The sequence below is a fragment of the Colossoma macropomum genome, unplaced genomic scaffold (assembly GCF_904425465.1).
Source record: "Colossoma macropomum unplaced genomic scaffold, Colossoma_macropomum, whole genome shotgun sequence".
NCBI classification, from domain to species: Eukaryota; Metazoa; Chordata; class Actinopteri; order Characiformes; family Serrasalmidae; genus Colossoma; species Colossoma macropomum.
The window spans coordinates 2,363,082-2,375,983 of record NW_023496051.1 but is presented as its reverse complement, the minus strand read 5'-3'; the positions used below and the strand labels follow the sequence as shown (position 1 = coordinate 2,375,983).

Here is a 12,902-nt window from a genome sequence, read left to right as displayed (position 1 = left end):
CAAGATTCGATTCCCACAAACCATTTTAGGATGCGTCGTTCACAGCAGTCGTCCATAGCTTTTGTATTTACTTTAAAGGTTCTGTTGCTCATTTGAGTTGAACTAAAATTGTCTTGGCTAATATCAGTCAATGTTAAGCTCAGTATCAGTAACAGTCTTGTTCTGTCAGGCTCTAGAGCACGCAGGAGTTTACTGTTCTAGTCTGCACTGGTGCAGGAGTACTTTGGCACCCTCTGAAAGAGGCCAGTGAGCTAAGAGGGACACGTTGAGAGGAGACTTACTGTCCAGGTTACCCTGCTACCTGCAGTCCCTAAACCACCAACACTGACTGTCCTGATCTTTGGAGGAGCTCAGAGGAGCTCAGATGCAGATCTGTCAGGACTAAAGCTGACTTGGCTGTTGAAACTGGCTGCAGGCTGAGGTGGGATCACAGCAGCACAATTAACTGTGTTCCCTACTCCAACACTCCTAAACCTGGCAGTGAACTTGAATCAGTTGAATCAGGTTTGTTTGGGCCAGAAAATCACTAAACTGTGCAGCCCTTCGAGTCAGAGTTCCACCAGCTGTACACACAGCGGTCATGTCAATGTTTGACGACTAGCTTTCATGACTGCGATGTCATCATGTAATGTTGTAGTCAGGACCACAGTCGTGGACACATAGTCAAGACAGAGACTGATACAAAACCAGATTGTGTTTTAAATGTATGATTTTAAAAAAATCTTTTTTTGAGACAATTTTTTTTAATTGTTTTCGCTGTATTTCTGTATGTATGCTGTAATCATTGTGTGTTAGGAGAATAGCATTTTAATCCATTGCACCTATCAGAAACATTTGGTACTAGCACATCTACAAGAATAGACATAAAATAAACAAAAAAAAAACACATTTTATGATGGGGAAAATGACGCATGCACCAACTGGAGCTCATTGCGTTCTTTCTTTTCTTTTTTCCCTTCCGGAAGGCCTACACACTTAAAAAATAATGGGTCTTCAAGTGTTCTTTAGTAAAGAAAATGGTTCCCTTCAGTCGTGCATGTTCATGGTTCTGTATAAACGTTTTGTTAACACTTTATTTGGATAGTCCACTTTAGATGCTTTATAGATACTTAATAGACTTTCAGGTAACATTCAGCTAAATATCCACTAAATTGACCATTTTCTTTAAACCTGGCTCTAACCCGAACCTAAAACCTAAACCCAAAACCTAAACCCAACCCTCACCCTGGTCCAAATCCTAACCCTAACCCCACCACTGTTTAGAATCAGCTGAGTTTCACAGATAGTTTAACAGCTGAACATCTGTAGATGATCTATAGGGGACTATACTGGACTGTCCAAATAAAGTGAGACCAACGTTCTCTTTACTGAAGAACCATTGAAGAACCATCGTTTTTAAGCGTGTAAACAAAAGAGAACTGTGAATGTGTACTCACCATCTCCACCACTGCTCATGAGCGCTGCTGAGATCCCTATCTGATGTTTTGACAGCAGCTCTTGGCCTGGTGTGGGTAGATCCGGGTGGTTGAGAGCGCGAGGCAGACGGCGAGAGGTCGTTTTGGGTTCAGAGTGGAACTTTGGCATGCGGTGTTCTCCACGCCGTCTGCAAGCGGAGGTGAAGTAGAGGACGACTGCGGGAAGCTGAGGGAACCCATGCTAATATACTGTACATACACACTCCCCCTCGTGAAGGCCTCTTCAGACTTCATACTCTTATTTGTGTTCTGCGTGGAGAAGAACCTGTTTGGCTGAGCTCGGGTCTGCAGTGTTGGCTGAAGGCCAGGCAGGTGCTCTTCAGCGCTGCAGTGTGCTGACAGTGTTCAGGCTTCAACTCGGCTGCTACTGTTTAGAGCTGTGCAGAGTAAGAGTTCACTATTAAAGATGGTGATCCAAGGGTTCTTCAGTAAAGAAGATGGTTCTATATAGAACCAGGAACACTTAAAGAACCCGCTGCATGATTAAGGGGTTCATTGCATCATGAAAGTGTTCGTCAGATTGATGGAGAATGTGCTGTAGATGGTTCTATGTAGAACCTCTTTGAAAATGGTTCTGTATAGTGCCCAGAAGCGTTTTTCTTTTGTTACTTTTTGGGCACTAAATGGAACCCTTTTCAAAAAGGTTCTACATGGACCCATCTACAGCACATTCTTCATATAGAAGCTTTTTGTAAATCGTTCTGTATAGCGCCCAAAAGCGTTCTTCTGTTATGCTCTCAAGCTTAACAATAGAAGAAACCTTTATAAAAAGGTTCTTTTATAGAACCATCTATGGCACGTTCTCCATGTAGAACCTTTTTGCAGATGGTTTTATGTAGCACCCAGAAGCGTTCTTCTGTTGTTACGGTGTTAAGCTTGATACAATAGAACAACCCTTTTGGGTGCTGTATAGAACCCTTTCAAAAAAAGGTTCTATATAGAACCATCTACAGCACATTCTCCATATAGAACCTTTTTTGAAAATGGTTATATATAGCACCCAAAAGCATTCTTCTATTGTTATGCTGTCAAGTTTGTAACAATAGAAGAAACCCTTTTGGGTGCTAAATGGAACCCTTTTTAAAAACGTTTTATATAGAACCGTCTACAGCACATTCTCCAAATAGAACCTTTTTGAAAATGGTTATATATAGCACCCAGAAGTGTTCTTCTATTGTCATGCTGTCAAGCTTGATACAATAAAAGGGTGCTAAGTAGAACCCTTTCTGAGACAGTTCTATATAGAACTATCTACAGCACGTTCTCCATATAGAACCGTTTTGTAAATGGTTCTATATAGCACCCAAAAGCGTTCTTTTGTTGTTAGTGTTGAGCTTGATCGCTTGAATCACTGTGTTTTTAAGTGTGAATGGATGCAGGATTGGCCTTTACTCTGATTTCTTTCCAGCTAGTTTTGCTGATGTTTTTGTTGTTTTTTTTTTGTTTGTTTGTTTTTTTTTCTCCCCTTTTCTTCCATAAGCATTTTTTCATTACCCTAAATCAGGGATATTTAATTACAATTCAATAAGCTCCAGTTAGAGGAAATTTCCTCAAGCAAAGGTCCAGAACATCATAATGTCTAAGTTGCATCATGATTCAGTGCCATATACTGTTTACTGAAGTAGCCTAGCAGGTATATCAACATCTTATACAGTCAACAACTGAATATCAAATCAAATAAAGTCCAATTCAGTCATATTTCAACAACATTTGTCAGTTTTCTCTTTTTAGAGCAGCCATGTAAAACAACTTCCCTCTGACTCACTTTCTTCTCTGACTGCTGTTTCTCGCCTCGTCCCTCCTCTGTGTGTGCGTCACTCACTCGAGTCTCAGTGCTAATCGTAATGCACAGATCTGATTGGCTGAGTAGCGTCATGTGTCATATTTACAACGCATGCGATTGGTCTGTGAGTCTCAGGGGCCACTAAAACTACCGTAAAGGCTAGAAAAGTTGCAACAGTTAAAATGGGACCACCCCGTCGAAATTAAACCATTCTCCATAGTTTGCCGGTTAAAGGTCCACGACAGCGTCTGGGTCCGGACTCGGACTGCGGTCCGCCTATTAGTGACCTCTGCCCTAAAGCGTACAGCGTGTGTGCGGATATACACACCTGCATATTTGCAGTTCATTCTCTTAGCCACATTAAAGGGACATTGTGGCCTAAAGCTGGTATTTAATATTATCCGTTGTGTTATGTAGTCGCAGCATTGCAGCCTCATCAGTTTCACATTGTTGTGTGAAGAAGAACTCGATCCCTCTAAAATCCTGGTTCCCGGTATCTGAGACGTGTGGGGGTCTGATATAACAGTTAGCTGAAACTGCGCTGGTGTCGGGTCCCGGTCGCCCCGAGGAGGAGAGGAGCCTCTAATCAGGTCCTGCTATCGGGCCGTTATGAGCCCGAGGCCTGAGGCAGCTCAACTGCAGGACTGTTCATCTTTAAAGCACATGATCTGCTTCGTTACGTAACCGAGCGCTGCAGCTCTGAGAACGGCCTGCAGCTCCAGCTGTGGCTCTGAGGGCAGCGGATGGTTATTGATGAGGTATTGACGGACTGTGAGGGGCGGGTCGGGGGTCTGTTAGTGTTAATGAGACTCAGCATTCAGTAGGTTCTCTATAGAGACGTCACTGAGCTCTGACACACTGTCTGATTCTCTCTCTCTCGCTCGCTCGCTCGCTCTCAGTCTCGCTTTTTCTTGCTGTTGCTCTTTCGTTTTCATCTCTCTCCATTCTTTCTTATCTCTCTCCATCTCTCATCACCCTCTCTTTTTCTCACTTTCTCCTTCTTTCCTCCTTTTTATCTTCCTCCTCTCACCCCTTCTCTCTTTATTCGTTTTCTTTCTTTCTTGTTCTGTTTCTCTCTCTCATCCTTCCACTTTTTCTTTCTTGCTTTTTTTCTCTGTTCTTTATTTTCATCTTTATCGGTGGCTTTTTCTTTTTCTGTCTTTCACTTTTTCCTTCTTGTCATTTTTATCACTTTCTTTGTCTTTCTTGTTCTTTTACTTTTCTTCCCTCCACTTTTTCTTTCTTGTTTTTTGTTTTTCTTTTCATCTTTATCTCTTTCTTTCTTTTTCTTGTTCTCTCACTTTCTTTCTTCCCTCCTTTTCTTTTTTTTCCCCTGTTTTTCATCTCCGTCTCTCTCCCTCTTTCTTTCTCTCACTTTCTGTCTTACCTCCTTTCTGTCTTCCTGCTCTCACCCCTTTTCTCTCTATTCTTTCTTTCTTTCTCTCTTTTTTGTTCTCTTTCTGTCTCTTTCCACCACTTTTCTTTCTTTTTTCTCCTTTCTTTTTAATCTTTGTCACCCTCTCTTTTTTCTCTTACTTTTCTGTTTACTCCTTTGTCTTCCTTCTCTCATCCCTTCTGTCTTTATTCTTTCTGTGTTTCTTGTTCTCTTTGTCTTTCCTCCGCTTTTTCTTTCTCGCTCTCTTTTCTCTTTTCTTTCTTTTAATCTTTATCACCCTCTTTCTTTTCTTTCACTTTCTCACCTTCTTTCTTTCTTTCTTTCTTTCTTTCTCATACCCTCTTGCTCTTTTTTCCTGTCTTTCGCTTTTTCCTTTTCTTTCCCCCTTTCTCTTTCTTTCTTGCTCTTTCTTTCTTAATTTTTCTCCTTCTATACCACCACCTGTCTTTCTGTCTGTCTTTCTGTCTGTCTTTCTGTCTGTCTTTCTGTCTGTCTTCCTGTCTGTCTGTCTGTCTCTCTCTCTCTCTCTCTCTCTCGTTGGCTGGGTGATTTATGAAGGGCGTGTCTGTACGTTGTTGAATGTTCAGTCTCTGCAGGACGTATTTATAGAACAGCTTTAAACTAAACTACAGCACATTCAGCTCTAAAGGAGGAATATTTTCCGTCCACTTTTTCCATCATCTCTCCTCTGGATCTCACAACAGCTCTCACAGCTCTGACCCACTGACTGCCCTTCCGTCCAGAGCTGATCTGAGATCAGTTGTTGCTGTTTCTCTGTCATTAGCTTCACTCTTAGGTTAAATAAAGCTGGTCGTGGATGTGTATGAAGCTCTGTGCTGTAGTCTGTGGGTGGCTAAACCTGATAAGCCCCCTAATCAGCCCACCAGCAAGGAAGCATCATGGCTAATTAGCGCAGTAATGTCCCAATTAACTGTGATTTCCTCTGTGTTTGTATCCTGAGAGATAATTTCTGATAGAGTGCTGGTGGTCTGCAGCGCTTCATTAGAACAGTGGGAATAACTCACTAATATCCCCCCATTTCTCTGTCTCTCTCTCTCTCTCTGTTTCTCTCTCTGTGTCTCTCTCTCTGTAGGTGAAGGTGAACATTCTGGGTGATGTGGTGGATCAGGGGTCCACTAACCTGCGGATCGATCCGGCCGGGTTCAGCCCTCACGCTGCCATCTACTCCATGAGGCCAGACGTGCGCTGCATCATCCACATACACACCCCCGCTGCAGCAGCCGTGAGTAGCCCTGGACTGTTGCTGACCGTCAGATGTTCCCTTCCTGTTTCATTTCCATTGAACTCCCACTCAAAAGTGTGAAAGCGGCTTAACGTTTTCTCCCTTAACTGGTAGTTACAGATGTAAGCAAATGCTCATTCAGTGACAGTTAAAAATACGTTTCATTTAGAAAAGTAGAGAACTCACTGCCCTCCACCCTCCACCATGCTAAACAACTGAAGGTGGACTTTTTGGTCAAGAACTCATATTCGACGCCGTTCTGAAGGCAGTGTTGTTTCGCCCTGCTCTCGTTTCATGAGGTGTCTCTCCATCTCCCTTTAGGTTTCGTCTATGAAGTGTGGTCTGCTGCCCATCTCTCAGGAGTCCCTGATTCTGGGGGATGTCGCCTACTTAAACTACCAGGGCAGCCTGGACGAACATGAGGAGAGAGTGGAGCTCCAGAAAGCGCTCGGCCCTTCAGCTAAGGTACACAAACAAGAAGTAGTGCGTCTACATGTGCTTCGGTTTAGGGCTGACTATTTTTTATTCACTTGTAATCCAGATTTTTTTGGTCTTTAGAATTGAAATTCTTCCTTTCACACACCGATTTTATGTATTTTTACCAGAGATGGCACCAGATGGCCACTTTGTTCCTTTTTCAGTACCAGTAACTCTGTAAAAGCTGAGCATCGGTCATTATTATACAGTTCAGTATTAGATCTTCTAAAATCTGCTTAACTTAAGATGAACATGTAAAAGTTGTCTAGAATCCTCAAACTCCTCAAACACTATACAGTGCGAGTGCTATTTCACGACAGATTTGTTACAGTATTAAATCACATCCGTTCTCTTTTTCCCCTCTCATATCTAATCCAATACCTTCTCATACCCGTTGATACAGATATGCTCAAATATTTATTCAGTTCTTATATTGCACGACTTGCAATATCTCAGTAAGTAAAGGAAACACTCTGTTTTATGCGCTAGATGTTAAGGTGCAAGTGAAAACCGTGTGTCTGTGTTTTGCAGGTGCTGGTTCTGAGGAACCACGGTGTGGTGGCTTTGGGGGAGACCATTGAAGAGGCCTTCCACTACATTTATACTGCCCAGCTTGCCTGCGAGATCCAGGTTAGGCACCCAACACAACATGGCAAAAATATAACATCATCTTGTGATGTGGGGAAAAAAGCACATGAATTCTGATCTGAGTGTTACATTAAGGTCGCATGGCCATGAATCGGATACGTATCCGATCTAGGACAGGTTAAAATGGCACAAATCCAATTTTTTGCCCTAATGTGACTCAGATCTGATGTTTTCAGAGCTGTGTGGACAAATCTGATCTTTTCAAATCCGACCTGAGCCACTTTCATATGTGGTCCTAGAACATATGGGTACGTACCCGATTTGTGGCCACGTGACCTTAATGTGACGCTCAGATCGGAATTCATGTGCTTTTTTTCACTGCGCGTGACCGTCATTCAGCGTTACCATGGCAACAGCGCCGAACAGAAGTGAAATCCTGTAAACGGTGGAAAAGCAGCTCATCTCACCTTTTTCTCCTTCGTCTCGCTCTAATAATGAAGCTGAGAGCTGATCAGAGTTAATGATCTTCTCAGCAAAGCTCGTTCTGCTCGTTAGTTTGTGCTGATGATGAATGTGATTCATTCACGTGACGTTACTGAGTAGGATGAGCTCATGAGGGTCATTTCAGGACGCCGGTTCGTCACATTAATGACAGATTTGAGTCACTTACCTAAACGAGTGTGAACCATCGCGTCAGAGAGATTTGAGCAAAAAAGTCTGATTTGAGAGATGAGGCTTGTAATGTGATTGCAGCCAAAGAAGCTCAGGTCGGAGCTGAAAAGATCAGAAAACATCAGATCTGATTCACATTAGGGCAAAAAAATCGGATTTGCGCCACTTCAGACTGATAATGTGAACGTAGCTTTTCTGATATTGGAAATAATCAAAACTTATTTCAGTGTAAAAAATGAAGTATTTTTTGAAAATAGGAAAAGGATGAAAAGTTACAGTTTGGAAAGAATAAATGAATTAAATAAGCTCTTGGCTACCAAGCTTTGCAGTTATTGTTTCTCTTTATGATATGATTTAAATGTACTGAAAATAACCCATAATATTCTCAAAAAGCTCATTATTATGCCATTTCTCACATAAACAATAACATAGCCTCGTACTGCCCACCCCTAGTGTCCTGTTTCTAGTGCTTACGATGGATGAGGGCATTGCATAATGTGAGGTGTTAGTGCCAAGATTTTTCTCTGGCTCTTTTCCTCACTTCTTTCCCCACCTCCCTTTTTCTCTCTCGCTTCTTTCTGCCTCTCATTTCTCACATTAAAAGAACAGACACAAACAGTGTGTGTTCACTACAGAGGAATGCACAAGCGTGTGCTTTGTTAGAGAATTTTGGGGGAATTTTGTCTCTTTGCTAACAATCAGGCAAAATCCCAGCCTGGAACCGAAGCTCTGGGGCAAAACAAAACTTTAGAGTACATATCTAAGCCTGCTGCGTTTCTACAACTAAAAATAAACTCCGCAGCTGTGTTTATGTGGCTGAAGAGAGGCGTTTTGATTCCATTCACATGTACATGGTTAAATGTGAAGGTGCCAATAACTGTTCTTTGGAGTAATGCGATGGAAGAACCACTTCGCTTCCCTAGAGAACCTTCAGATTTAAGTAAACGAGATGCGCAACTGTGAAAAACCTTTTGAACTTGCCAAAAAAAAGGTTCTCTACCAAATCTCTCCAAGCTAAGAACCATTTAGAAGCCTTTTTCTTATGTATGTATGTAATAAGTGTATGTATAGTTTTCCTTATTCGTCCCCCTCTCCTCCCTCTCCGTAGGTGAATGCGTTCTCCTGTGCTGGTGGAGTGGAGAACCTGATTGTGTTGGATTTAGAGAAGTATAAGTCCCGGACGCAGGGCGTGGCTGAGGTCGGCGTCAACATGGGCTCCCAGCACAAGTGGAAAATTGGAGAACTGGAGTTCGAGTCCCTCATGAGGATGCTGGACAACCTGGTATGTGTGCTGACACAGTTTCACTTTGGCTAAAGCAGCACTGCTTCAGTCTCATAATGACTGTAACTATAGCGGCATTCATGGAGCTGAAACAAGGGAGCAACAGCAGACTGAGGCAGCTGGATGCATCTCAGATGAGTCAACTGTGTCTGTGTTCCTAGTAAGGGCGGCTCTGCAGGCTGCAGTTTACCCCTTTTTTCCTTGGTAGAGGTGAGGAGTGGCCCACACAGAGCAGGGAGTGTATACACAATTCACACAGTTACTGATTAGACTCACCAGCTAATTACACAGGCTTTAATGACTGAATTGGAAAGCCACAACGCTGAACCTTGGAGGGGTAAATGGTGGCACATCTGTGGACTGAACCTTTTTGCCCCTTGGAACTGAGTTACAGGGGTAGTGGTTGAAGTCTTCCCTATGAAATGGGACCCTCAAATAAAAAGAGCATCACTTCATTAACAGCTACCAGCGCTGCTCTGTAGGCGACCCTGCCAGTCTGCAGTGACAGCAGAGGAGGGTAAAGTTCAGCTCCTCACTGCTGGGCTTCAGTTACATTTAGGGCATCATATGCCTTCAAAGAGGGGGGCAATTATTTATTATCACCCACCCCTAATTCTTCAGAGATATGAAGCTGAAGTCAGATATTCGCCAACTTTTTGTTCAAATTTCCTGTTCAGGCAGTTCTGATGCCTGAGGTGCCGAATGTAACTGCTGCACCATTAAGGGTGGAACAGGAAATTTAGCCAGCTAGCTACCGAAAGATTAGGATACTATTAGCGATTTTTATGCCTGTTATGATGAAAAGGCCCATAATACACTGAAATGACAGCACTCTGTTGTGAGTGAGCCTCGGAAAAGCCAGAAATCCGGTCCCAAATATGGTGGCCGAGAACATTATTAATTCCTTATTATCTTTGAAGCTGTGTAGAACTCTGAGAGACTCTTCCTCTGATGTGTTGACTCTGCCTGTTTTCTTCGGCAGGGTTACCGGACGGGCTACGCTTATCGGCACCCGATCGTGCGGGACAAGCCGAGGCACAAGAGCGAGGTGGAGATTCCGGCCACGGTGACGGCTTTTTCGTTCGACGAGGACGAGGTACCGCGCCTCCCCTTCAGGCTTCTGCAGCAGCGGCAGCAGAGGGAGAAAACCCGCTGGCTCAACTCCCCCAACTGCTACACCAAGGTCAACGTGGCTGACAGGAGCAGTGAGGAGAGCGCACGCGTCAGGACCATGGTAAGGTTTTCACAAGGCCTGATTTTCAGCAACAGGTCAACTAATCACCCAACAAAGCTTAGCTTGCACCCTTAATTGAAGCTTTTGTTTTGGTGTACATGTTATTAAGGACACTCTGAATGCACTCCTTCTGTTTCTTTACTAACAAAGAGACACCATAAGTATTCAGACACCCCTCAGTTACTAAACTCTAGCTGCTTAGCTACTTTTAAGGTGTACCTCTTGCTAAAGAAGGAGTTTAGCTGTGCACAAACAGCTCCGTAGAAAAACATTGACCAATAGAACGGCAGCACATGAGCCTTAGGTCACTGTGGCCAATGCCAAGCATCACCGAGAGGGATGTAAAGCCTCCCAGCATTGGGAGTGAAAGGGCTCTGTCCAGTACCTTTAGCATGAGCTGGAATGATCCAGAACTGATCATCCAACATCAGTACCTGACCTCACTAATGCTCTTGTGGCTGAATGCAGTCAAATCCTCACAGCAATGTTCCAGCATGCAGTGTAAAGCCTTCTCTGAAAATTAGAAGCTGTTACTGCTGCAAAGAGAGGACAGACTCACTAGTAACACCCTTGATTTCAGATGAAATGGTGGTTTAGCAGGTGTCTACAAACTTTTGGACAGTGTGTTTGTTAGCTTAGTTTATTACACTCTAATTGGTAAGTTAAGAGTGAAACTAAGCATGCAGAGCTAAATGTAGCAGGACTGACGAAGCAGTTTCATTTTGAAGTGGTTGGCCTACATCTTATGAGATTGTGCTCAGAGGTTGAACGTTAAGCAGTCACTTCAAGTGTAATTTACTTGTAAAATAAATATATAAACCGAAAATAAAATGCAATTTTGGGACATTCTTAGTATGAATGTTGTGAGTTTGTGTGCTTGTAAGCATTAAAGCTGTCTCCAGAAGGACCGTCATGAACTGTTCAGCTGCACAGACTGGTTTGTGGGCGTGTCTGGCAGTGTGTCAGTGTGCACATGTCATTTAGGCTGGTTTACTGATGCCCTCTAGTGGCTTCTAGTGGAATTGCATTGATTTTCCAAAATCCCTACGTAAGTAAATAGTTAAGATGTAAATTCAGAGTGGTTTGATGTGAAATGGTTCATCGTAGAGAAGCTTACAGATTTGGATTTCTTTACAGTGGTGGTGTATACAAACAGTTGCATGTATACAAGTTAGATGTATATATGCAACTGTTATGTAACCTTGTTTTTGTATTTTTTATGTAGTTTTAATGAGTTTGATCCCAGTTTTTACCCAAAGTATTGAAGTCCAAACATGATGGAGAGGTACATGCATGTATTATACATCAAAATAGTACCCAAGACCTTTTATTTTAATACATTATTTTTAAAGAAGTAGCACTTTCCTACCATCAACATTACATATAAAGACTCGTGTAGGTTCACTGGTGGTTTTGGATAGTAAATAAAATGGCTATATCTGTGTTGTCGACATTGTGACCCCTGGTTCCTGTCAGCACCACTGTAAACAAATCTGAGTCTGTAAGTTTCTCTATAATGAACCACCTCACACCAAAGCACTCTGAATGACTTTACATCTTAATGGTACCAATTTAAATTTGGACTACCTTCATAAAGTGTTTATGAATATTGAGCTTAATGGTTATTAGTTGATAAGCAGTTATACCACATTAATAAAAAGGGCAAAATTGAGCTGTAATATCTGATGGATAAGAATTTGTGATGAGGCTGACCGGTTTCATGCTGACTGATGGAGAAGACAAAGTAAGATCAGTAAACATCAAAATCAGGTTTAAACATATAAATGAATGAGGTTTCTCTATTATTGTAACTGCTGATGAATGATTTTAAGGTCTTTATAACCTAATTAGTAACCATTAATAAACCCATTTTAAACAATCCATGAGTGCTTTATAAGGGAAGCCTTATTTTAAAGTGGTACCATCTCAACCATTGAATTATGGAAAAAAAAAAATTGTAAAATGGGTAGAATCTGATGTGTTCCTTTATAATTAAAGCCTGAATTTCTTCTCGCTCTGTCTTAGTGGATGAAGTCTGAAGACGGCAGCTCCAGCAGTGGCACCCCGATTCGCATCGAAGACCCCAACCAGTTTGTCCCTCTCAACACGAACCCCAGTGAGGTTCTTGAGAAGAGAAATAAAGTAGGTCTCTCTTTCTGCTGTGCTGTTTCTCCAGCCGTCTGTCCTTTTCGACAGTTCTTTTTGAATTTTAAATCATGCCTGAGCCTGTTAGGTTCTCTCCAGAAACAGCTGGTGGTGTCTAATATAGTACTGATTAGCTCATGTAGTGTATATTGATTCTGAACCTTTTTCTCTCTCGTGGTGCTGATCCCATTTTCCCTTTCAGATCCGAGAGCAGAACCGCTATGACATGATGTCTGCTGGACCGCAGTCTCAAAAGCTGGCTGGCATTGTCGTGGAGAGACCGCCGGTATGTACTGCAGCACTGTTAAAAGCACTACATTACCCAGAACTCTCTTCTCCCACTTGCTTTTAGCTAGTTCTGGATTGGGACAAAGTTCTGAGCCTGCAGTTCTCATGTCCTCTGCTAGATGGAGCCAAACTCCAGCTTTCAGAAGCAATTTCAAAGGGTTGTTGGTGTTAAGTCAAGTCTGAAAAATAAACACAGGCTGCTCAATATGGTGAAGTATTATAAGTGCATTTGTGGCATGCCTGACAATATATTAAAGACATTGGTAAACTGGCCTGCTTTATTTTGAGCGAAAATATTTATGCTTGTTAGATGTGACTC

The 12,902-nt window shown here is 42.4% G+C and overlaps 1 protein-coding gene across 9 annotated transcripts in view; it reads left to right on the top strand.

The window, feature by feature from the left end:
- add3a (adducin 3 (gamma) a) overlaps positions 1-12,902 on the top strand; it is a 194,152-nt gene that overhangs the window by 166,618 nt on the left and 14,632 nt on the right. For all 9 annotated transcript variants that reach the window (XM_036565150.1, XM_036565149.1, XM_036565148.1 and 6 more), the window contains 7 exons: positions 5,748-5,897; positions 6,219-6,362; positions 6,906-7,004; positions 8,743-8,916; positions 9,899-10,150; positions 12,176-12,292; positions 12,498-12,581. In XM_036565150.1, coding sequence (XP_036421043.1) covers positions 5,748-5,897; positions 6,219-6,362; positions 6,906-7,004; positions 8,743-8,916; positions 9,899-10,150; positions 12,176-12,292; positions 12,498-12,581 — 1,020 coding nt within the window. The remainder of the gene's footprint in view (positions 1-5,747; positions 5,898-6,218; positions 6,363-6,905; positions 7,005-8,742; positions 8,917-9,898; positions 10,151-12,175; positions 12,293-12,497; positions 12,582-12,902) is intronic.